The following is a 26,817-nucleotide window of genomic DNA, read 5'->3' as shown; positions in this document are numbered from 1 at the left end:
GTTTTTGGTCTGCCATTTGGGGTCATACTTATCAAACAATATGTTAGTTGTTACCGTGAACAGAGAGGCAGAACAGAACCAGATGACGAGCAGGCAAAAACAGGAAATCCAGAAGGCAAGGCGTGAGGTCGAAAATCCAATAAAACAAGGCTTGAGGTTCAGGCATGAAACTATGAAGGCTTGAAAATCAGGGACCATGGAAGGTGTAATAATCTAGCCCTGGTGGAGAGGGAGAATGGATCTTATAAACGGTGCAGAGCAGGTGAACCAGATGAGCTGAACAGGTGAGTGGAATCAGGGCTGACTGCTGTGATAGGCTGAGGGGGTGTGGTGAACTGTTAACTGACAGGAGCAGATGTGAGCAATGACAGGAGCTGAGGGATAAACAAAACATGAAGGAGAGGGGCAGAAAACATGGCATGTCATGAAGGGGCAGGGAAGTGAGCAGATGGGGGGCCAGCGGGGGCCACTGATCATGACAACGAGAAGAAGATGATAAAGGTCTCATTTCCAAGTACAAGTAGATGGAAATGATTATACATATTTTAGAGGAAATGTGCAAACAGGAAATATCTAAGAAGGCTTATCTCCTGTCTGTAGCTTCTTCTGCTCCAAAAACTGTCTCTAAATGTTACCAACAAGCCGTTGGGACCACAAGCTAACGGGTACGGGTGAAGGACTTACACTGCTGGAAAACACATCTTGAAAGACACAGACAAAGACACATGAAAGAACCTCGGTTTTCTGTAAATTTAATTTATATCCCTATTATGTGCCGAATGTCCTGAGTAAGGAGAGGAGATTAGGTAGGCTGACCAGGATTAGATAAAGTTACGAGCACATCGTCAGTGTACAGGCAGACTTTGTGCATTGTGTCTTTAATATTTACACCTATGATGTTCTTGTGTTCTCTATTGGCCTGTGCTAGAGGCTCAATAATAAGTGAAAATAGGGTGGGACTAAGGGGGCACCCTCGACAACAACCCCTTTCCAATTGTATTGTATCTGATAAGTCTCTATTGATCTTAATCCTAGCAGCGGGTGATTATATAGAGACTGAAAGCAACCTATACATTGATTATTAAAGCCAAATCTTTCTAAAGTTAAATAAAGACAGTTTCATCTTACTGAATCAAATGCCTTTTCAGCATCTAAACTGACAGCTATTGATTCTGTGTTGTTTATTTGATCTATGAGGTGAAGAGCTCGTCTCACGTTGTCATTAAAGCAGTTGTGAAGCAGCGGGGTGATTAAATGTTGGAAGTAGTACTGAGAAATGACATAATTTGTCTTTTTGTGATGGGATGGCGAATGTGCTGTACAGCGTCCGCCCTTTTATCTGATAAAGTGTGAGAGCACTGGGACAGCACATAACCCAGAAAGGTGACAGTTAGTTTAACAAACTGAATTTTGGAGAGGCTGGCACTGTGCCCCTTAGAATGTAGATGATTTAATAGCAGGACCATGTCCTCAGTGCACTGAGTCTGGGTTGGGGAACACAGGAGAAGATCATCCACGTACTACAAAAGAACAGAGCCAGGGGTCAGAACCAGATCATCAAGTGAGGCCTTAAGGGTGGCATTATAGATGGTTGAACTTTCACAATAGCCCTGGTACAACCTTGTGAAGGTGTAAGGCTTGCCATCAAACTCAAATGCAAACTAGAGGATGACACAAGAGTGGATTTTCAATCCTGTCCTGTCCTGGTCCCAAAGAAAAAATCCTGTCCTGTCCCACTCCTGGTAACATGACTCCTGCTCCTGTTCAGAATCACTCCCACTCCTGTCCTATTTTTTTCTCTTCATTAAATTTTTAGGAAATACATTGAATTTGATTTGATCTTCTACCCATTCCTGTTTAAATTACTTTGTGTTCTACAGTTCTATTTCAAAAGATATGGCAACAGGAACAGTTCATCTGTGGTGAAATAGAGACATTTATTGTCTTAATCCAAACAAAAACCTTCACTAAAGGGCACAAAACAAATAATACATGGCCTGTAGTCCATATAATTTTTCTACGGAGGATCAGCTGCTGAGTTCCTGTTTCTAGATCTTTTGAAGGTCAGTTACAGTAAAAACAAAAAATCTAAACCAGTACATGGGTCACACCATGTCTACCTTAGATGAAAGAACCCAAACATAACAAGTTACATTTTACTAATTTATTGAGCAATTTTTTCCTTTAAACAGTGACATTACTGTCATGTTTTAAAACGTTTAAACAAAAAAAGAAAAATAATGTACCAAGCAGAGAACTCAACAAATAAAATTGCTTAAAGGCATTATTATACATTGGACGACATTCTCAAGAAGTTCAGTCTATGTGGTTGAGGTAACGAACTTGTTTGGGCGAAGCATGATGTCGTGCATCTTACCAGACTTCAGAGCATCATTTACAGACTGGATCATTGCGCGTCTGGTGTTCCACCTCATCTCTCCACAGCTTCAGTGAACAGTCCAGCACCTTGTGTAACCTAAAATTGAAAGAAGACAGTGCACAAGTCAAAATAGGGTTACCGTGACTACAAATTACAATTTGTTGGTCTTTCTTTAAAAAAAAAAAAAAAAAATGTCATCAAAAACAAGAGATTTACAATTGAAATTAAGTGAAGAAAATGTGACATTTGCAAATATAAATTACAGTAGCTCAATTTTTCTTTATTTATTTCACTTATCATATTTTACAATTATTTAAACAGCCTCACAGAGGCTTAGCCAGGCAGAGATTGCAAGATTTTATGGCTCTTACCTGCTCTTAAAGATTTAAAGATAAAGATCTTTAAGTTGGGATCAGCCAGAGCCTGAATCTGTGGATATAAAGAAGAACACACAAGAAGGGGTGAAAGAACCTAATCGACTGTTGGAGCTAACACTAGCCCAATGTAACTCTTATGTTTGCTAAGTTAATCACAATCCAGTGAACATTACCTCCCACAAGTGTTGAAAGTTATCGAGGTTTAGGAATCTCAGGTGAGCAATGTTGTATTGTATCTCTGGACTGACAAGTCTGCCATCAGCCAAGACCTTTATGAGACCTTAGTGCAAAAACACTCTAACCTCCAAAGACTTTTCATTTCCCAAACGACTTAAGATTGTCTTGTTCCTTAAAAACTGGGTATTTGTACCTTCAGGCTTAAATGGAACCACAGAGAACTGACTCGCTCATTTCTTGTGGGCCCAAACTTACCACACTTGCTATACATAGGCTGTGACATTTTAGTCCGACATGTTGTTTGGATGGACACCATAAATTATGTTGTGTGGCCACTGACAACCATTCCTCAAAACACCCCTGTACTTGATTGAGACAACCTCAGATCTAGACAGACAATTCCTGAAGTTCATCAGGGAGGGAGCCTACAAGCAACAACTGAAACCACCTCCGCTTTTGCTCAAAAGCATCTCAATGAAGCGGCTGAAGGACGCAAAGTCTACTACGACCAAAAAGCCTCCCATGAAGAACTTCAAGTGGGGATGAAGAGCTGGTACTACATGTTTGCCCCAGTCACTGGACAGAAAGCTTTCCAAACCAGAACACTTGCCCGTAAACTTCTACCAAGGTGGACCGGACCACATCTGATAACGGATACAATGTCCTCAGTTGTGTACCATAACAAGATCAGCAAATGTCAGAAATAACCTATCTTTAAGGGTGTTCACCAAAACCAGATCAAGCCACACAGGGCTTGAACTAAAACAACAAATGGTAGAGAAGCTTCGGATGACCAAAACATAGGCTAAACAAACTATTAAGAAGGTAAAATCCCTTATCCTTCTAAAAGTAGAGCCTTAAACTCACAAATCCTCAAACAAATAGGTAAGGCAAAACACCTTAGACCTAATAACAATAAACTTTAAATAGAAAAATCAACTTTTCTTGACCAAAATATCAGACTAGAAGCAAAGCAACTATCAATTGGAAAACATTATTCATTCAACCTTTATTTAGACAGGTAAATCCCATTGAGCCTCAAGGACTCATTTACAAGAGAGACCTGATTTCAACAAAGAAATATGACAACAATAGACAACAACAACAACAATAAACAATTATAAAAAGTAATACTGCGGTTTTTTTTTTGGTTTTTTTTTACCAAATAGAATGGCTAAAAGAAAAAGGTAAAAAAAAACAAACAAAAAAAAAAAACAGCTAGATTCTAAGGCAAATGTAGAAAACTAAAAACAGGAACATGTCTGCATTGGTCCCTGCCAGGAGTCCAACAGATTCTTAAAGCCACTTAGAAAGGTCCAGGTCGAGAGCTTCAAATCTTTTTGTAAGATATTCCAAGAAACAGGAGCGGAGTAGGAGAAGGCACTTTTGCCTAGTTCAGTCCTCATTGAGGGAACACTGCAGGTAATAATGTCCTGAGAGCGCACGCTGTAGCTGCACTCACGCAGAGACATGTAGGAGGAGAAGTATGAAGGCAGCAGACCAGGAAGTGATTTAAAGATGAAAATGTACCAGTGAGAGAGTCTGCGTGAAGTTAATGATGTCCAGTTAACCAGTGAATACAGGGTGCAGTGGTGGGTACGATAATCACAGCCAGTTATGAATCTTAGTGCACCATGATAGACAGCATCCAACATCTGCAGGGTTCTTGTAGGAGCGTTCATGTAAATAATGTCACCGTGATCAATGGAGGGAAGGAAGGTCACAGATACAAGGCGTTTTCTAACATTCAGGGTTAGACAGGATCTGTTTCTGAAAAAGAAACCCAGTTTAACTTTCAGTTTCTTTACCACGTTTTCCACATGGAGCTTAAAAGAGATGTGAGTCAACCAAGATACCCACATATTTATAGGAATCAACAAACTCAATAGGAACACCATTTGAGGATAAAATCGAAGAAAGAACTGCTGGGACCAACTTCCTATTTGAAAAAAGCATCCCTTTGGTTTTGTCGGCATTTAGGACAAGTGTGAGGCGGAACAAATCTTTCTGGATGATGTTGAATGCAGATTTCAAAAGCTGGAAAGCCTTAGCAACAGTTTTAGCTCGGCAATAAACAACTGTGTCATCAGCATAGAAATGTATGGATGCATTAGGGATGTTTTACCTACATTATGTATGTAGATTGTAAAGAGGGTGGGTCCTAAGACTGAGCCTTGTGGTACACCATTGTTGACTGTTAAATAACTGGAGGAAGTACCATTATGTTGAACACATTGCCTCCGGTCTGAGAGATAGTTAGAGAACCAACCAATATTGTGTTCTGAGAAACCGATTTCTGAGAGCTTATGACACAAGATGTTATGATCCACAGTGTCAAAAGATTTAGACAGGTCTAAGAAAAGTGTAGCACAATAATCCTTAGCATCCAGTGCTTCAACAACATCATTAAGAACCTTCAGTGAAGCAGTGGTTGTGCTGTGTTGTTTCCTGAAACCAGATTGATGTGGAAGTAAGATGTTAAATGAGTCCAGGTAATTTTTGATTTGAAAGTTTATCAGTTTTTCTAGAACCTTGGCTAAAATGCAGAGTTTAGAGATTGGTAGATAGTTGTTCAGTGAGGTGGGGTCACCTCCCTTCAGCAAGAAGAAGAAAGAAAAAAATATAAATAAAGAAAGAAATAATATATAAATAAATAAAGAAAGGAAGGAAGAACAAAGGCTGTTTTCCAAGCGTCTGGGATGGAGTTTTGTCTTATGGAGAGATTGAAGATGTGGGTCACAGGGACTGTGATGATATGAGCAGCCAGCCTTAAGAAATAAGGTGGAAGTTCATCTGGACCTGCAGATTTTTTAGGATCAAGATCTTTTAACAGTTTATTGACCTCACTGACTGAGAACGGAGAAAAAGAGAAGGTGTGATTAACTGAGGATTGACTTGTAGGAGGGATTTGATTTGTAGAAGTTTGGTTATTAGGGGAAATGGCAGATTTTTTGTTAGTAACTGTGTCAAATAAAGAACTAGAAGCAACAAAATGTTTGTTGAAACAGTTCAGGATCTCGTGCTTATTTGACACAGGAACAGAGTTAACGAGAAGTTGTGATGGGAGGTCAGATGATTGGGGGGTGCCTGAGAGAGATTTGATGGTTTTCCAGAATCTGTTAGGGTCATTTAGATTTTTGGAGGTCTGAGATAAGAAATAGTTGCGTTTTGCTGCTTTGAAAGCAGTTGTACATTTATTCCTCATCTGTCGAAAACTCAACCAATCATTGTCCGTGTCAGATTTTCTCGCTGTGGCCCAAAGATGATCTCTCCTGTGTAGGAGGTCAGCTAGCTCTGGAGTAAACCAGGGGCTGTCTCGTCCCTTTATTCTGAACTGACGAAAAGGAGCATGTTTGTTCACCAAATAAATGAAGCTATTATGAAAATAGTTCCAAGCGGAGTTCATGTCATCAGTTAACAGAATACGATGCCAGTCAAAGTGAGACAGATCCCAGATGAATGACTGTTCACAAAAATGTTTCAGATCCCTTTTTTGAATTAATCTGGGCTTAGTAGGTGGAAGTTTAATATCTCTCAAAGCCGCTGTCACACAACGATCACTCAAGATATTGGAAAATACACCTGTACCAGGGAATTTGTGAGGCATATTAGTTAGAAACAGGTCTAAAATGGAGGATTTTCCAGGCCGGTTTTTGTTTAATCTAGTGGGAGAGTTGATCAGTTGGGTAAGATTGAGAGACAGGCAACATTCCTTGTATTTATCACAGAGAGGGGTCGACTTACCCCAATCAATGTTGAGGTCTCCAGCCAAAAGGATCTCTTTGAATTTTAAATTACTAAGCAATTCCATCAGGGCAGACAGAGCCTCAGGTGTTGCTGAGGGTGGGCGGTAACAACAGACTACAGATAAGATCTGGCCTCCATTCAAGGTGATGTCTACAGCTAAGGCTTCAAACTGGTTTGGAATTGTTTTAGAAGACACAAGACTAGCAACCAAAGAATCTCTGATGTAAACAGCAACTCCACCCCCCCCCCCTTTTTTTTTGACGATCACAGCGGTAGATGTTCAATCCATTGATTGCCAGGTCATTATTGAGTACAGATTTGTTGAGCCAGGTTTCAGAGATGAAGATTACATCAGCCCCAGAAGAGCTGACCAGAATTTTCAAGGCATCAAGTTTTCTCAGAAGGCTACGAGCGTTTACATGCAGAAAATGAAGCCCAGACACGTTCTTAAAGTCATTTGGTGTCAAATAAATAGTGGGGGGTCCAGGGTTGGGCTGAATCCCTGAGAGCAGTAACAACATTATTATCAGATAATTTCTTGAGTTTTTTATGACTGATGTGTAATTACAGGAGTTAACAGTGTGACAATTAGCCCCCATAATTGAACCATGAGAAACATTAATGACGACGCGATCATTCAGGACCCAAAAACAGTGAAAGTTGCAGTGATGGGCAGATTCAGGTGTATTAACAAGATTCAGTGACTCCAGATAATCTGAGAACTGAAAATAGTGACAGTAATATGAATGATGCAGAAAAGTGTCAGACCATAAAATGTCACAGTTCAAATGGGCAAAGAAACTCGACGTGGTGGCCCAACTGCAGTTTGAGTTGGGCTGAGGGGGGCTCTGGCCCCCCAGTGAAGATAGATGGATGCTCCCATGGGAAACAGAAACTGGGTCCATAATCAACAGGCCGAAACAGAAACAGATAATTCGCAGCAAATAGCAGAGCGAGCTGCCAGAAAATCCTCCTGAAGTGAAAGGCATGATCCTAGCTGGTTTCAGATCAACAGGTGCCAACAGCGTGATCCGTAATAAAATTAATTGTTATCTAGGTGAGTTTGGATTGATGGAGGCCTGAACAACTCCGATACAAACTCCGAACTTCTCTCGAGCACAACGCAGCCCTGCTCCTTCACGTTGCTCCTTCACGCTGCTCCTTCACGCTGCTCCTTCACGCTGCTCCTTCATGCTGCTCCTTCACGCTGCTCCTTCACACTGCTCCTCCACTTCTCTGCACGACACCTCCGCACCCGACAGCACGAGAGGCACCCCCGGTGAAAAACGAGACTGACCGGAGAGTCTGAGGCTGAAGTCGACACTGGTCCAGACCGGTTCTGCTCCAGTCAGGCTCCGGCGCTCCACAGCACGAGAGATGAAGAGGCTGAAGATGTCCCTGGCCCGGTTCTGCTCCGGTCCGGCGGCCTGGTCTGGCGGCCCAGTTCGGCGGTGCTTCAAATCATCAGCACATCTCCTCAAGGTGAACACAGCGATTTCACGGAGGTGGACAGTCCTTCGCTAAAAGTAAGGGGTTGCTCACTGAAGCTGAGACCTTCTCTATTAAAGACGAAGCCCCACACAGCCACCTCGGTTCGGTTCTGATCCAGTTCGAGGGTCACAGGTACACTTCCCCCACACCTATGAGGACACCACGAGGGCCAGCTCAGAAGAAAACCAGCGAAATACTACCCGGCGATTTTTGTCGGAACCAGGTAGAACCACAAAGGTCCAGATGAGAGATCATTTAAGTCCAGAGAGAGAGAGAAAAAACACCGGACTCCCCAGCTCGAGGGGTCACATGGCCGGCAGGGTGCGCTCAGAGTGACCGGTGGGGTGGGAGCGGCCGGTCCTGGACCAAAATATATTTTTGGACGGTCCCGTCCGGCTCTCTGAGTCACTGAACACCGAATTCGGTTGGAAGGGGGACCAACTTTAGTCCGGTTAGAAAAAAACATGTCAGTTTGATCATAAAAGACTGCAGAGAAGCCGGAGGGAGCTGCCGTCCATCAGCTCGCCGGAAGTGAAGTGATTATAACCTACAAGTGGGGGTTGAATGACTTCCGGTTGCCGTTGAGATTATATGTTTGGTGTCATACTCAGCTGCTCAGTGTATTAAAAGTTTTTTTTTTTTAAATCCACTCAACACTAACCACATTATAATAATAATTATTCCAACAAACAGAATCGTTAGACATAGAAGCCCAACCATTATCTATATCCCTAAAATGTGTAACTCATAAAGACCCATAATACCCAACTTCCATTTTTTTATTTTTTTATTTCCCAAATTCTCCTATTGCATGCTTATTCCCATTTAACATTTAATCATTAGCCTATACATCCTCTATGCCACAAATGTATATACAAAATCAGTGGCGTTATAATCCCCTATTTTTTTTATTGTTACTTTGTTTAAGTTTACTGAAGAAATTTAGAACAATATTAGTTGTCAATAGATTTGACATTTGACTTGCATGTTTTAAGATTTATTTTACTTATTCAAATTATATACACAAATAGTATACTGAGTTGGCACTAGCCATCAGATGAACAGTCCAGTCTAGAACATTGTTCCTGGTCCACACCCTCATCCTTGGTCTACTTCACCATGCCCTCCAGAGGACATCGTGGACGTCAATTGGACAACTTTTATTATTTCTCTTTCCCTTTTTGTGGATTTATCCTTTGGACTTTGTGGAATACCCTCAACTTCCTGTTTCATTCTTGGAATTATCGACCGTGACTCTTTGGAATACTCCTAAAGCAAGGACACTGTTAGTTGCGATTCACCAACAAGGTACCCAAGCTGTAAATCCAAGGGCGTCAGAAGCATCCGTAATGTGGGGGGGACACAATGATGTGGGTAGGTGTGTGCGCGCAAAGAAGTGTACACTAATGTACAAAAAAATAGCAGCATTTCACCTAGATTTCCTTTAATTCCACACATTTAAAGCATGTTACTCACCAAGTTTGTGTAAATTCAGCTGTGGGTTTAAAATACATTTTAACTTTAATACACTTTAACACAGTGCGTCAGGTTAGCACCATTTGTGTTTATAGAGAAATAAAAAACATCACCACTGGACTTTTTCACTTGTGTTCAACACTCCTCATCTAAAGGATGTTTCTCACGAAGCTTGAAGACAATAAGGTGTGGGGTTTTAAAGACATTTCAACTTTAATGCACCTGAACACACAGCGTCTCTTACACCTGCAGCGTCTTACAGTGTCACAGTTACTGCTAAGCTAAGATGCTACAGACGTAGTGCTCCTCTCAGGCATCCTCCTAACATGAATATATGTTTATGATCAACCCCCCGGTCAACAACTGCCCACACTAAGCTCACTAAACTGGCGAGCGATCAACACAGAGGTGCCTCCATCTCCTCCACCTGTGCACGTTTTCTGCCAAAGCAGGAGACTCAGTAGCTGCTGCCTGCACAGTTTATGCTCTGTGTGTAGAGGTGGAGGTAACCAGGAAAATCTTGAGTGGAGTTTTAGTGGCTTGAGTATTCTTATATTAATCAAGTGGAATGGATTTGTTCACAAAGAAAGAGAAACTGCGCCGCCTGAACTAATGTTTCATAGTAAAAGTGGGAGGTCCAAATGAACGTTTTTTTTAATGTGGGGGAGACTTGTCCCCTTCACATATAATGGTTGTGACGCCTATGTGTAAATCACAAGTGGGAGAAGGCAGTTTCCAACGTCCCTCAGGGAAGTCCTGACTGGGCCTCAGAGACACTGGATGTATATAAACCCTTCCTCTTCCCTCTGTGCTAATTACTCCCCTTCCTGGGTCAGACAAAATGGCTCCTCATTGGGTCTACCCCTTCACTGGTAATCAATTTTCCTTCCTGAGAAAGATAGACTTTGCATCTCCAAAAGAGTCTGTTTCAAAGAAAAGTTCTGAACTGTGTCATACCCCCAGGACAAAAGAGGTGTAACCACCACACCAGAGGAGGAAGTGGGTCAATAGACAGAGCTCTAAACAGACCACCAGTTGTGTGCCTGTATTGTGTAAAAAAAAATTGTGTGACATGGTCCTGAAGGAGAGACATCCCTTCCGGTGACCACGTGAACCTACAGCGTTTGCATCGTATCCATTGTGGTAATGAGATGGATATATAATGGTAGGAAAAGCCCATCTTAATCTCAATGAAAAGGAATGACTCTCAGTGCCAAATAAGTTTCTAGACATGTTAGTTTACTTTTAAGTTAGTCACAAATCTAGATAAAGTTTACCTAAATTTTAAAATTGGTCCTAAATTTTAGATAACACCTCTCCTCAAAGTTAAAACTATTTGCATCATTCACATTCTGAAATAATTCTATTGGTTTATGCTAGGGATGCACCGATCCATTTTTTTTTTCCCTGATCCGATCCCGATACCTAGATCTGAGTATCGTCCGATACCGATCCAGTTCCGATATCATCATCATCATTGATTTTATATGAGGCTGTAATAATCTTCTCTCAAGTACAATTTGTACAAATAATGCATGCATGTCCAAAAAGGCAACTTGAGGTAAGTTGTATTAATGTTGGATAGGTTTTATAGTTAGAATTAAATTCTGCTAACACAAAACATGTTTCTTTTTATTCCTAGCTTTAAAGTGGATATTAAAGTGATTCATTTAAGTGATTGTTTAAAGTTGTTTTATATTTTATAAGGGGCAGATATAAGAATTTTTTCTTCTTTCTGCACTCTTTTCATTCAACGTTTTCTTTTTGATGATATTTTTTTTTTAAATTTTGTGTCATTTAAATGAATGCATAAATGAATTAAATTAAATAAAATGTTAAATGGCTTCAAACATCTGCTAAGTTCATGGCATAAACCAACAGACATGTTCCTGTTTTTGGTATTTTACATCACTTTATAATGTAGCCGTTTATGTTTTTAATATATATAATTTTCAAATCATATGTTTTTTATGATTGTCTACTGTTGTACTGATAAATATCTCCTGGAGGGTAAACTATATCTTGGCTGCAAGTATCAAGCTGTGAAATTCTTCGTTTTCTACAACTGATTGTGGTTGGTCATTAATTATGATGAGGTTTAGCAACTTCTCTGTAAACATTTGAGCTCCGTGGTTTTAGCGACGTCTTCTTCTTGTTCAGTCCAAAGCAGGCAGCCTGATTTGGGGCAGCCGCGCTCAGTCTGTCCCTCCTCAGAACCTCGGAGACGGGCAGACTGAGCGGGGCAGATTGGACGCGGCTGGCCTGTGTCGAATCGCTTGTTTTGGGTTGAGCAAAGAGTAGCGCCCCGCTGAAGCCACGGAGCTCGAATGTCCATCGTAAAACTAACTTTACCGTGGTTTAATGTGGCGCTATGGCTCTGCAGACATTGCACAATGCTGTCTTGTTTTGTGGTGTTTAGAGTAAAATACTTCCACACAGCAGACATGTTTCGATGAAAAGTTTGTTAGCTGTTAGCAACAGTGCTGCTAACTCAGCCCTCACGTTGTAGCTGCTGCAAACTATGAACTGGATTTCCTGAATGTGAGGCGGGTCTTATTACTCTGGGTTCATGAGACACGCCGCCGTTCAGGAAATCCATTCCAGAGTTTGAAGCCAACATGCAGCGCAACCACAGACATGCATGGATCGCAAATATCGGCAGGTGGATTGGAAAATCCGATACGGAAATTTTGCTGGTATCGGAGGCCGATACGGATACTGGATTGGATCGGCCCCATCCCTAGTTTATGCACTCATATTTCATACTTGCCATAATTCCACACTATTGTTTATTATTCACAAACATGAAAATAAACATTACAGAATTGTGATTTTTAACTGACTGGGTTTTTTGTTTTTATTCAAGTGAGGTGAACACAGTGTTGCCAAGAACTCACTATAATTTTTAATCAAGGTCGGTTCACATTTATTACATAACTTTTGAATGTTTAGGGTAAACACCTGTTAAAAGGTGCATTGTTGGTCCGACTACCTATTTCTCTACAACTGCAAAGGTTAGAGAAGATGGGCCTGTGATCAGAAGGTTGCCGGTTCAACTCAGCAGACCGACAACATCAAATCTGGATGGGAAAAGTGAAGCCCCCCACACTTGCCTCCACCCTAATTTGCCCTACTCTGGACCCTTAAGAAAGGCCTTTTTCCTCCACCATCTGCTTCCTTTGGTGCCCTAGATGCCAGCTCCCTGCTCCTCACAGAGGGTTGTGGTAGCCCAGTGGTCTGTGGTTGTGTCAGAAGGGCATCCGGTGTGAAACAATCGCCAAGTCTTTATGCGAGTTACATCATTGTGGCAACCACTGAAGAAGTGAGCAGCCGAAAGAAGAAGAAAAACATATTCTTGTTTGATGTAAATGGCATTCTTTACACACACACCCCTCCCCCAAACCATCTGTCTTCTTTGTCTAAACTATAAACATTTTGGTCCTAATGTGTCCCTAATCCTTGAGATGTATATTGACCCAGCAAGTCTGGTCCAGTGTTGAGGAGCCGTGCGTTTCTATAGAGAAGTTGTTTAGTTTCTCCAACATTCCTCACGGCACTGAACTGCAGACACCACACCACTCAGTTGGGTTTGGGGTTCCATCAGTGTATGAATGTGATAAAGCTCTGATTAGTCTCATTAGAATGATTTGTTCCATTAGCTTTGTAGAGATCTAGTGGAGTGCTGTATGAATGGGTAAATGAGGACACAGATTGTAGTGTAAAATGCTTTGAGTATCTTGAAATAAGATAGAAAGGCGCTATATAAATACAGTCCATTTACCTTTCTAGCATTTTGCTGCTTTAAGCCAATTTCTGTTCATTTTTGTCTCTGTTTTAGCCTTTTATTCTCTCGTTATATCAGCTTAGTTTTAGCAAGTTTGTTCAGTGAAGTCATTCAGCATTACCACCATAATTTTGCAGAAAATTTTAATTCCTCTTGTCAGATCAGTTTTTTTTTTTTGCTGTACTGATACATCGGTTATCAAAGGTTTCAATTTAGTTTCTGTTTTCTTCAAACATGTAAATGCCATAATTATTTCTGAATTAGGTATGCATGATATGGGATTTTTGGCCGATATCCGATATGCCGATATGTTAACTTATTTGGCCGATAACTGATGCCGATATTGTATATATGTTCCTTTGTCAGAACATAGCCCTCTTATTTAGGCTTATTTGCTACAAAAATTGTGCAACAGCTGTAAAACCTGGTGACATATATTCAGTAACAGCCATCAGCTCACTTCCGGCGAGATGATGGATGGCAGCTCCCTCCGGCTTCTCTACAGTCTTTTATCATCAAACTGACCCATTTTTTTTTCAAACCGGACTAAAGTTGGTCTTCCTTCCAACCGAATTCGGTGTTGAGTGACTCAGAGAGCCGGACGGGACCGTCCAAAAATATATTTTGGTCCAGGACCGGCCGCTCCCACCCCACCGGTCACTCTGAGCACACCCTGCCGGCCAGGTAACCCCTCGAGCTGGGGAGTCGTTGCACGAAGGTCAGGTGTTTTTTCTCTCTCTCTGGACCTCAACGATCTCTCATTTGGACCTTTGTGGTTCTACCTGGTTCCGACAAAAATCGCGGGTGGTATTTCGCTGGTTTTCTGCTGGACTGGCCCTCGTGGTGTCTTCATAGGTGTGGGGGAAGTGTACCTGTGACCCTCGAACTGGATCAGAACCGAACCGAGGTGGCTGTGGGAGATTTTGTCTTCAACAGAGTCGGTCTCAGCTTCAGTGAGCAGCCCATTACTTTTACCGAAGGACTGTCCACCTCTGTGGAATTGCTGTGTTCACCTGGAGGAGACGCTCCGATGCTTTGAAGCGCCGCCGGACCAGGCCGCTAGACCGGGCCGCTAGACCGGGCCGCCGTACCGGGCTGCCGGACCGGGCCGCCCGACCGGGCCGCCGGACCGGGCCGCCCGACCGGGCCGCCGGACCGGAGCAGAATCGGGCCAGGGACATCTTCAGCTTCTTCGTCTCTCGTGCTGTGGAGCGCTAGAGCCGGACTGGAGCAGAACCGGACCAGACCAGTGTCGACTTCAGCCTCTCTGGTCAGTCTCGTTTTTCACCGGGGGTGCCTCTCGTGCTGTCGGGTGCGGAGGTGTCGTGCAGAGAAGCGGAGGAGCAGCGTGAAGGAGCAGAATGAAGGAGCAGGGCTACGTGGTGCTCGAGAGAAGTTCAGAGTTTGTATCGTAGTTGCTCAGGCCTCCATCCAAACTCACCTGGATAATAATTAATTTTATTCTGGATCACGCTGTTGGCCCCTGTTGACCTGAAACGAGCTAGGACCATGCCTTTCACTTCAGGAGGATTTTCTGGCAGCTCGCTCTGATATTTGCTGCGAATTATCTGTTTCTGTTTTGGCCTGTTGATTCTGGACCCAGCTTCTGTTTCCCATGGGAGCATCCATCCATCTTCACTGGGGGGCCAGAGCCCCCCTCAGCCCCACTCAAACTGCAGTTGGGCCACCTCATCGGGTTTGTTTGCCCATTTGAACTGTGGCGTTTTATGGTCTGAAACTTTTCTGCATCATTCATATTATTGTCACTATTTTCAGTTCTCAGATTATCTGGAGTCACTGAATCTTGTTAATACACCTGAATCTGCCCATCACTGCAACTTTCACTGTTTTTGGGTCCTGAATGATCGCGTCGTCATTAATGTTTCTCATGGTTCGATTATTGGGGCTAATTGTCACACTGTTAACTCCTGTAATTACACTTCAGACACAAAAAACTCAAGAAAATGTTTGATAATAATGTTGTTACTGCTCTCAGGGATTCAACCCAACCCTGGACCCCCCACTAATTACAGCACACCAAATGACTTTAAGAACGTGTCTGGGCTTCATTTTCTGCATGTAAACGCTCGTAGCCTTCTGAGAAAACTTGATGCCTTGAAAATTCTGGTCAGTTCTTCTGGGACAGATGTTATCTTCATCTCTGAAACCTGGCTCAACAAATCTGTACTGAATAATGACCTGGCAATCAATGGATTTAACATCTACCGCTGTGATCATCAACAAAGGGGGTGGGGGGGTGGAGTTGCTGTTTACATCAGAGATTCTTTGGTTGCTAGTCTTGTGTCTTTTAAAACAATTCCAAACCAGTTTGAAGCCTTAGCTGTAGACATCACCTTGAATGGAGGCCAGATATTATCTGTAGTCTGTTGTTAATGTCCACCTTCAGCAACACCTGAGGCTCTGTCTGCCCTGATGGAATTACTTGGTAATTTAAAATTCAAAGAGATCCTTTTGGCTGGACCTCAACATTGATTGGGGTAAGTCGACCCCCCTCTGTGATAAATTCAAGGAATTTTGCCTATCTCTCAATCTTACCCAATTGATCAGGTGTATTTTCCAATATCTTGAGTGATCATTGTGTGACAGCGGCTTTGAAAGATATTAAACTTCCACCTTCTAAGCCCAGATTAATTAAAAAAAGGGATCTGAAACATTTTTGTGAACAGTCATTCCTCTGGGATCTGTCTCACTTTGACTGGCATCGTATTCTGTTAACTGATGACGTGAACTCTGCTTGGAACTATTTTCATAATAGTTTAATTTATTTGGTGAACAAACATGCTCCTTTTCATCAGTTCAGAATAAAGGGACGAGACAGCCCCTGGTTTACGCCAGAGCTAGCTGACCACCTGCACAGGAGAGACCATCTTTGGGCCACAGCGAGAAAATCTGACACAGACAATGATTGGTTGAGTTTTCGACAGATGAGGAATAAATGCACAACTGCTGTCAAAGCAGCAAAACGCAACTATTTCTTATCTCAGACCTCCAAAAATCTAAATGACCCTAACAGATTCTGGAAAACCATCAAACCTCTCTCAGGCACCCCCCAATCATTGGACCTCCCATCACAACTTCTCGTGAACTCTGTTCCTGTGTCAAATAAGCACGAGATCCTGAACTGTTTCAACAAACATTTTGTTGCTTCTAGTTCTTTATTTGACACAGTTACTAATGGAAAATCAGCCACTTCACTTAATATCCAAACTTCTACAAGTCAAATCCTTCCTACAAGTCAATCCTCAGTTAATCACACCTTCTCTTTTTCTCCATTCTCAGTCAGTGAGGTCAATAAACTGTTAAAAGATCTTGACCCTAAAAAATCTGCAGGTCCAGATGAACTTCCACCTTATTTCTTAAGGCTGGCTGCTCATATCATTACAGTCCCTGTGACCCACATCTTCAATCTCTCCATAAGACAAAACTCCATCCCAGACACTTGGAAAACAGCCTTTGTTCTTCCTTTGCTGAAGGGAGGTGACCCCACCTCACTGAACAACTATCTACCAATCTCTAAACTCTGCATTTTAGCCAAGGTTCTAGAAAAACTGATAAACTCTCAAATCAAAAATTACCTGGACTCATTTAACATCTTACCTCCACATCAATCTGGTTTCAGGAAACAACACAGCACAACCACTGCTTCACTGAAGGTTCTTAATGACGTTGTTGAAGCACTGGATGCTAAGGATTATTGTGCTGCACTTTTCTTAGACCTGTCTAAAGCTTTTGACACTGTGGATCATAACATCTTGTGTCATAAACTCTCAGAAATCGGTTTCTCAGAACACAATATTGGTTGGTTCTCTAACTATCTCTCAGACCGGAGGCAATGTGTTCAACATAATGGTACTTCCTCCAGTTATTTAACAGTCAACAATGGTGTACCACAAGGCTCAGTCTTAGGACCCACCCTCTTTACAATCTACATACATAATGTAGGTAAAACATCCCTAATGCATCCATACATTTCTATGCTGATGACACAGTTGTTTATTGCCAAGCTAAAACTGTTGCTAAGGCTTTCCAGCTTTTGAAATCTGCATTCAACAACATCCAGACTGATTTGTTCCGCCTCAAACTTGTCCTAAATGCCGACAAAACCAAAGGGATGTTTTTTTCAAATAGAAAGTTGGTCCCAGCAGTTCTTCCTCCGATTTTATCCTCAAATGGTGTCCCCATTGAGTTTGTTGATTCCTATAAATATTTGGGTATCTTGGTCGACTCACATCTCTCTTTTAAGCTCCATGTGGAAAACTTGGTAAAGAAACTGAAAGTTAAACTGGGTTTCTTTTTCAGAAACTGATCCTGTCTAACCCTGAATGCTAGAAAACGCCTTGTATCTGTGACTTTCCTTCCCTCCATTGATTACGGTGACATTATTTACATGAACGCTCCTACAAGAACCCTGCAGATGTTGGATGCTGTCTATCATGGTGCACTAAGATTCATAACTGGCTGTGATTATCGTACCCACCACTGTACCCTGTATTCACTGGTTAACTGGACATCATCAACTTCACGCAGACTCTCCCACTGGTACATTTTCATCTTTAAATCACTTCTTGGTCTGCTGCCTTCATACATCTCCTCCTACATGTCTCTGTGTGAGTGCAGCTACAGCGTGCGCTCTCAGGACATTATTACCTGCAGTGTTCCCTCAATGAGGACTGAACTAGGCAAAAGGGCCTTATCCTACTCCGCTCCTGTATCCTGGAATATTTTACAAAAAGATTTGAAGCTCTCGACCTTGACCTCTCTAAGTGGCTTTAAGAATCTGTTGGACTCCTGGCAGGGACCAATGCAGATATGTTCCTGTTTTTAGTTTTCTACATTTGCCTTAGAATCTAGATGATTTTTTGTTACCTTTTTCTTTTAGCCATCCTATTTGTAAAACAAACAAACAAAAAAAAAACCTGCAGTATTACTTTTTATAATTGTTTATTGTTGTTGTTGTTGTCCATTGTTGTCATCTTTCTTTGTTGAAATCAGGTCTCTCTTGTAAATGAGTCCTCGAGGCTCAATGGGATTTACCTGTCTAAATAAAGGTTGAATGAATGAAAAAATGATATTCGTAGCACTTTGACATATTACATGAAAAGTGTTAAATGTTATTTATTAGCATTAGTCACCTGCGATGCTGTCTCACTTGTGGAGGCTTGTTCTGGGTTCCTAGCTGCAGACTGGGATCCTCTGCACTCCTGTGCATGAAGGACAGCCTTTTTAATTTCAAAGTTTTTGTTTATCCATTGTGCCGTAAGACTAATCATGCTAACGAGGCTAACACGACGTCCAAATGTCTGTGATAAAACTCACCCAACAAGTCGTGCTATCGGCTGTTAGCTTCTCAATGACATCGGAAATGACAGTTTGTAAGTCGGATAACGTTACGTTGGAAAAATATCTGCAACTGGGGATGATGTAACAAGGCTCAACGTAATACATAAACCTTCGGAATCCGACATCCTCACCAACGAAAAATAAAACTTCCACACCGCCAACATTTCGAATTTTCCTCTCTGCCGTGAGCTCGGGTAGGCACATGTGATGTCACCGCGTTGTGCTGCCGCTGCAACGTCCTCACATTGTGCTGCCGCTTCAGGAAAAAACAGAGTCTTATATATCGGCGAGTTATTTTAATGGAATGGCAGATGTCCAATATTGAATTTTAACGCTAATATCGGCCGATACTGATACCATGCCAATAATATTGTGCATCCCTATTCTGAATAATATTGTTAAAAATATACTTTCTCTCAATTTGTTTTTATCCAATTAATCAGGATGCATACATGGAAGAGGAAGGACCAAGAGGTGATATGACAATCCAGTCAGGGTTGAGTAACTCGACAGAAAGCATCGACAGCATGAAGGCTCTCACTGCTGCCATAGAAGCTGCAAATGCTCAGGTTTGTATCTTTACATCTGGCTACTGATAGCTAAAATCACAGTTAGTGTAAACTTGAAAACTTTGTGTTGTGCAGGCCAAAACTTTGTGATTTGTACTTCAAAGATATTTATCTAAAAAAGTTAAATCTGGTCCTCTGGACATTCAAAAAAACAAAACAAAGCAAATCAACAAAAAAATGTAGAAATGTTTCGTCTCTCATCCGAGAGACTTCCTCAGTCTGAGGAGCTGTATTCAGCTCAGTCTCTTAAATAGCACCGTCTCAGGGCGGATCAACCAGTTTTGCTGCTGACAACCAAAACCAGCTGATCACATGCTCAAGAAGGACCATCAGCATAACAATGGATCATTAGCACACTGATGGCTGTTTACTGTTCACAGAGGGCTGAGTGATACTAGCAATCACAGCATTGTAAGAGGGAGACAGTTGAACACGTAGGCCTCCACCCCTGTTTAATGATGGACGATTTCTTTTCACAAAGATGGCCTCCTTTACTCCTCTCTCAAACCATCGTTCCTCTCTGTCCAGGATGTGAACATCTTCATCCCTGAAAGAGTGACCGCTGGCCTGGAGATGAGTGTAGACCGCAGAGTCCTGGCCTGATGATGTTGATCTTCTGTGCTGGGCCATCCTTTTGGCCAGTGGCTGTTTTGTTTCCCCGATGTAAGACTGATCACAGCCCTCCTGACACTGAACAACATACACAACATTGCTCTGTTTGTGCCGGGGAACTGGATCTTTGGGATGAACCAGTCTTTGCCGTAATGTATTTTGGGGTTTAAAAGCCACTGGGACGTTATGTTTAGAAAATAAACGTCTCAGTTTCTCTGATACTCCCTCAACATATGGAATGACCACTGGTCTGGGTCTGGGTTCCTCCTTTTCACCTGTTGGCTGACTGGAGTCCTGTTTGGGTTTCTTCTCTGCTTTCAGGAAGGCCCAGTTAGGATATATAGAAACATGGGTGTGCTATGGGGTCTCCAGTTTCTCCTATTGTTGCCAACCTGTACATGGAGGAGGTAGAAAAGAGAGCCTTGACGTCCTTTTCAGGGACACCACCAAGTCATTGGTTCAGGTATGTTGACGACACCTGGGTTAAAATCAAATCTCAGGAAGTCCAACATTTTACTGACCACATCAACTCTGTGGATAAATACATCAAGTTCACACGAGAAGATGTAAAAAATGGCAGGTTGGCTTTCTTGGACTGTGAAGTCTCAGTCTCTGATAGAGGACATTTGCAAACTGAGGTGTACCGCAAACCCACACACACAGACCAGTATTTGCAGTTTGACTCCCATCACCCTTTGGAGCACAAGTTAGGAGTCATCAGGACTCTGTATCACAGAGCAGACAGCGTCCCCACTAGCTCAGGAGCCAGGCAGAAGGAGAAATCCCACACAAGACAGGCTCTAGAGCAATGTGGATATCCTAACTGGGCCTTCCTGAAAGCAGAGAAGAAACCCAAACAAGACTCCAGTCAGCCAACAGGTGAAAAGGAGGAACCCAGACCCAGACCAGTGGTCATTCCGTATGTTGAGGGAGTATCAGAGAAACTGAGACGTTTATTTTCTAAACATAACGTCCCAGTGGCTTTTAAACCCCAAAATACATTACGGCAAAGACTGGTTCATCCCAAATATCCAGTCCCCCGGCACAAACAGAGTAATGTTGTGTATGCTGTTCAGTGTCAGGAGGGCTGTGATCAGTCTTACATCGGGGAAACAAAACAGCCACTGGCCAAAAGGATGGCCCAGCACAGAAGAGCAACATCATCAGGCCAGGACTCTGCGGTCTACACTCATCTCCAGGCCAGCGGTCACTCTTTCAGGGATGAAGATGTTCACATCCTGGACAGAGAGGAACAATGGTTTGAGAGAGGAGTAAAGGAGGCCATCTTTGTGAAAAGAAATGGTCCATCATTAAACAGGGGTGGAGGCCTACGTGTTCAACTGTCCCCCTCTTACAATGCTGTGATTGCTAGTATCACTCAGCCCTCTGTGAACAGTAAACAGCCATCAGTGTGCTAATGATCCATTGTTAGGCTGATGGTCCTTCTTGAGCATGTGATCAGCTGGTTTTGGTTGTCAGCAGCAAAACTGGTTGATCCGCCCTGAGACGGTGCTATTTAAGAGACTGAGCTGAATACAGCACCTCAGACTGAGGAAGTCTCTCGGATGAGAGACGAAACGTTTCTACATTTTTTTGTTGATTTGCTTTGTTTTGTTTTTTTGAATGTCCAGAGGACCAGATTTAACTTTTTTAGATTCTTCTACCTGGATTATTGAGCATGCATCAGGATAAAGATATTTATGATTTTACAAAATAATTCAGCCTCACTGAACCTAACTCATGGTGTTATTATTTCTGTGCAGGTCCACGGACCGGCCAGTCAGCATGTCAGTAACAGCACCATGATGGTCAGCACACCCAACACCTCAGTCCTGAGCCGGCAAGTTGTTGTTGAAGACCACTGGGATGATTACAAGAAAGAAGCAGTCAGGAAGGGCAAATGTCTCTCCATAGGAATCCAGGTACTGCAGGGTCAAGTTCTGAATTACATTAATATTTTTTGCCCAGTGTTGAAGGGTGATAACGCTTCTACTCATGTCTGTGTGTATATTTGTTGTTTATTCGCTGTGTTAGCAAAACATTTCATGAACTGCTGAACAGGTTATAATTCAATGCAGTTTATTTATATAGTGCCAAGTTACAACAGAAGTCATCTCAAGGCATTGAACAGAAACATTCATATATATAAAAAAACAAGTTAAAATTATTTATCGGAGGAGCAGACTGCTTAGAATTTAACTCCATCACAGAAATAATAAACCATCATAAAATAATTAGCACAGATCTACAGCATATTATCTTTCAGAGTCCATCCATCCATCCATCCATCCATTATCTTTACCCGTTTATTCCATTTTGGGTCACGGGGGTCGCTGGTGCCCATGTCCAGCAATCACTGTGCGAGGGGCGGGGTACACCCTGGACGGGTCGCAAGTCCATCACAGGGACACATAGAGACAAACGAGACAAACAACCATTCACTCTCACTCACACCTAGGGACAATTTAGAGTTACCAATCAGCCTAACATGCATGTTTTTGGTCTGTGGGAGGAAACCGGAGCACCTGGAGAAAACCCACGCATGCACGGAGAGAACATGCAAACTCCACCCAGAAAGGCCCCTGGACCGGGGTTTGAACCAGGGACCTTCTCACTGAGAGGCAGCAGCTCTACCTGTTGCGCCACCGTGCTTCTTTCAGAGTCAATTTAGTTCAAATTTGCTGCCACAGCTTATCAGAGAAATTGTCATAGTCAGTTTTTCTGGTATTTTATTACTTCAAAATCACTCAGGTGCTTCCATTTTACCAATCACCTCTGCTCTATATAATCAGTATCAGTATGCAGTGTTTCCCCTAGATAACTTCCCACGGTGGGGTGCTCATCTCATCCATGATTTTTTCGACGGGGTTGTACCGACAATTTTTGAGCTGGGGGTAGACACAGACACACAGCTGAGCTGCTGTTGTTTGTCCTGGCAATTGTCGAGTGTGGGGGAGTAGGGTTCATCGTGAGGGAAGGGGTATTGTGAGCAGTGCTACCTTTAGATTTTTAGCTAGTGCACCTGTATTGCATGCTGCTAGCTTAACATTACACCAGTGCTGATGGGTGGGCTGGGGTTTTGGTAGGCGGGATGCTCGATTCTGTTAATGGGGTGGGGCGCCCCACCTGTATATTGGTAGGGGAAACACTGGTATATAGTAGGGGTGTAACGGTACACATGGGTGTATTGAAACGTTTCGGTACGGCCTGTTCGGTTCGGTCCATTTGTGTACCGTTTTGGTTATTTTTTCACTCATTAAATTTTATTAACGAGAGATTATGCGCTGCGGAACTAAAATTCCTAAGCGTGTTTCAGCACGGTGCTATTATCTTGCAGCACACGCAGCATTAGCAGCCTAGCATCTTGATGTGGTCTCCTGTTTGGGAACATTATGGCTTTCTTGTTAAAAAACAAGTGAACAAATCCAAAGCTGTGTGTCAACGGTGTTTCACGGAGATTGGATCTGCAGCAGCAACACGTCTAACTTGTTAACGCGCTTGACACAACATCATCTGAACGTGAACATCTCTTCTAGCAGCTTGTTGCAAAGACCATAAGAGCAGCATTTAAACAACCTTTATCAGGTCATTCAGATCAGTCCAAAGCAATAACACAAGCTGTAGGAGTTTTTAAAGCTCTGGATCTACGTTTCTGTTGTTGATGTGCCGGCTTTAAAGTTATTGAGTCCCTCTACAGCATCCCATCACATCAACACTTCAGCCAAAAATTTGTATCAGCACTTTATGTAAAAGATAAAATTGATCATCAACAAGCCCTGGAGCCCAGATTAAAGTCTTGCTACATGATGATGATGATCGAGAGATTCAACCACCTCTTAACAGAAATGATGTCCATTCAAGAAGAGGTATTGTTATTTTATTATTATTATCTAATTAACTTTTTTAAATTTAAAATTATAATTTTATTAACTCTTTTTTTTACCTCTTTGTGTTTTATTTCCAGTGTGGGACAGAGATAGCAGCTGAGTCTTCCTCTTCAGGGAAATCCACCAGAGATCACCTCCAGCTAAGAAGTCTGTGATGACTGAACTCTGAACTTTTCCAGAGACAGGTGGGAGCAGGTCCAAGAGGTTGTGAGTAATGAGGTCATACAGCCACACTGCAAAATTAGCAAAGTGCTACCTCTATTCCTGCTACCTGTTGTTAGTGAGCGGTTTTCTCCACCGCTAGAGATATTCTCTGCAACTAGATCTGTGCTTTTGGCAGAAAATGTGGACAAGTTTGTCTTTTTGGCCAAAAACTTAAAAACTTGATTAGTTAGATTGTAAACGGTCTGTTGCTGCTTATTGTTCTGTTTCTGACTGTTATTGTATTGTTAGGATAGTTTATTTATTGTAAAGAGTGTTGTTTATTTAAAATATCATCCAAATGGGTCACTTTTATTTGTTTTTATACAAACATATTGTTTATGTGGCATTATTTCAAAATAAACATTTTGTAAGTCTTCATTTTGGCCCTTTTCGTACTGAAAATTAACTGAACCGAGCCTTCCTTGAAACTGAACAGAACCGAAATGTGATTTTAGCGTACCGTTACACCCCTAGTATATAGCTATCCCTGGTTCACTACTCATCACTTCTGGTTTACCATTAACCCATTCACGATTCGAATGATGTTTCAAGAGTTTTCTTCCATTTTACATCACATTTCAAATCAGTTTCCTTTCCTTAGCAATGTGGAATCGCAGGCCCACAGGGTATCGACCAGTAGTAGTAGGTAAGCCTACTGCTAAAATTAAACCCCAGGTTCACCATCAACCCATTCACATTTAGACTGTTTCAAAAGATTTTTTTTTCCCCATTCTAAATCACGTTTCAAATAAGCTTCCTCCCCATAGCTGTCCTGAACCACAGGCTCACTGGGTGACAGTCCAAAGAAAACAATCTTATGAAAATAAACACAGTTACTTTACCAGAAAAAAGGAATAAAATAATTAAATGTAGTTTATTAACAATTAAATCTATTTCCTCTAAACCCCTGCTAGTTAATGATCTGATAACTGATCAGCATACTGATTTATTCGGTCTGACGAAACCTGGCTAAAACAGAAAGATTTTGTAAGTACAAATGAGTCCACATCACCTAATTATTTAAACTTTTATGTTCCTAGGACAACAGGTCAAGGCGGAGGTGTAGTTTCTATTTTTCAGTCGGGACTATTGATTATTACTAAACCAATTATTACGTCATAGTCTGCTATTTTTGTCTGTTTTCTTTGTGTTTATCTTGGCTTTATTTCCTTTCCTTTTCTGCAATAATTTGTCCTCTTGTCTGTATTTTTTGTTTATTCTTCTCTTGGTTCCTTTTTCTCTTCCTGGTGTTTTCCCTCCATCATGTGGTCTGTCAAAGTTACACAAAGTCCATGCTCAATAATCCAGGTATACAATCCAACATTTTTCAGTCAGGTCATCTGGACATTTTCTTATTTTGTGCTGAAACGTTTCGCCTACGATCCGGAAGGCTTCATCAGTCAAGGAAACACACAGCACAAAACTGATTATTCCCCCAACAGCTTACTCAAAAGTGGAACAAACCAGTTATGTTGGTGCTAAGATGGTCTCTTTGGCACGCCCCCTCCTCCATTGCCGGCCCTCTTCCTTGATCTCTCACATACTTACACAGTCCCAAGATTTTCTGCAAATCATTTTCAGATTCAGGAGGCTGAATCTGTTCAAGTTTTTCTCTGTAACTCTCTGAGAACCCCAGGTCAGCTGTTACTTGGAACTGCCCAAATTGACACTTTTTCAAGTTCAGTTTCAACCCTGCTTCTGTGAATCTCTGCACCACTTTTGTTAGTTTTTCTAAATGTTCTTCTTTTGTGTCATCTGTGATAAACACATCATCAATGTAAACTGTGGCACCTAGGTCTTTAAGCACATCCATCACAGCTGACTGAAATACATTTTGAGAGTTCTTGTATCCTTGTAATAACCGCTGCCAGACATAGAGTAGCTTTTCCCTTTGTGTGTAAAAGCTGTTTTACCTTGTGATTGTTTAGCTTATTTTTGGGTTGATCAGACTCTCCCGGTTGGCTACAGTTCGTCGGTTGAGGGCCTTGAAATTGATTACTGGTCTCCAGCCCCCTCCAGCTGACTGGTTTCTTTACTGCTTGAACGGGGCTGTTAGTAATAACTTCTTCTCTGATAATCCTTAGAACACTCAATTCCCTTACAATTTTGTTCATTTCCTCCACTGCTCCCGGATTCAGGGGATATTGTCGTACAGAGGGGTGTACTCCTCCTTCGATGAGATTCACAAACTTAGGACCAAGGTTCCCACAGTTATTCTTGAACCTAGCCACTGAGGCCGAGTCAATAATCTGCTTCAACTTCTCTTTCCCAGCCGGGGAGAAGTCACTCTCATCTAATTTTTGTTCTATCACTTCAGGGATGTTTACAGGCTTATACTAGTCTTCAACTTCATGTTTTTCACGAGTAGGCCCTATTTTTACCAACCTTGACTTGAGCTGATCCACATGCCTAGAGCATGGCAATCTTTTTTTGGCTTACTCAAATCTTCATTCTCTTTTTGTGATGAGATTATAGGGTCCTTTTACCCATACAATTCCATGCCATATCCCATAAGACGTTTTGCCCACGGTCCCATTAGCCAACTGAACTGTGAGGTGTCCCATTGTCTTTAGGCTTTTGTGGGTCATAGACACCTCTGCCCCGGTGTCTATCAGGTAGGGCTCTCCATCCACTTTAGTGTAGATCTCGTCCCCATCCCAATAGGCATTTTCCAGGGTGACTCGCGGCCTTTCAGCTATTATTTTGCTGGCCCTCCGCTTCCCTTCAAGTGGGATTCACAGAGGTCTTTCTT

The 26,817-nt window shown here is 42.1% G+C and overlaps 1 protein-coding gene across 1 annotated transcript in view; it reads left to right on the top strand.

The window, feature by feature from the left end:
- dlgap1a (discs, large (Drosophila) homolog-associated protein 1a) overlaps positions 1-26,817 on the top strand; it is a 345,763-nt gene that overhangs the window by 128,268 nt on the left and 190,678 nt on the right. Inside the window, exons 6-7 of the mRNA XM_037681980.1 lie at positions 19,237-19,362; positions 21,738-21,896. Coding sequence (XP_037537908.1) covers positions 19,237-19,362; positions 21,738-21,896 — 285 coding nt within the window. The remainder of the gene's footprint in view (positions 1-19,236; positions 19,363-21,737; positions 21,897-26,817) is intronic.

This window comes from Nematolebias whitei, chromosome 9 (assembly GCF_014905685.2).
Source record: "Nematolebias whitei isolate Nwh7 chromosome 9, NemWhi1, whole genome shotgun sequence".
In the NCBI taxonomy this organism is placed as follows: Eukaryota; Metazoa; Chordata; class Actinopteri; order Cyprinodontiformes; family Rivulidae; genus Nematolebias; species Nematolebias whitei.
The sequence above is the reverse complement of the archived record's forward strand: the minus strand, read 5'-3'. Positions and strand labels throughout refer to the sequence as shown.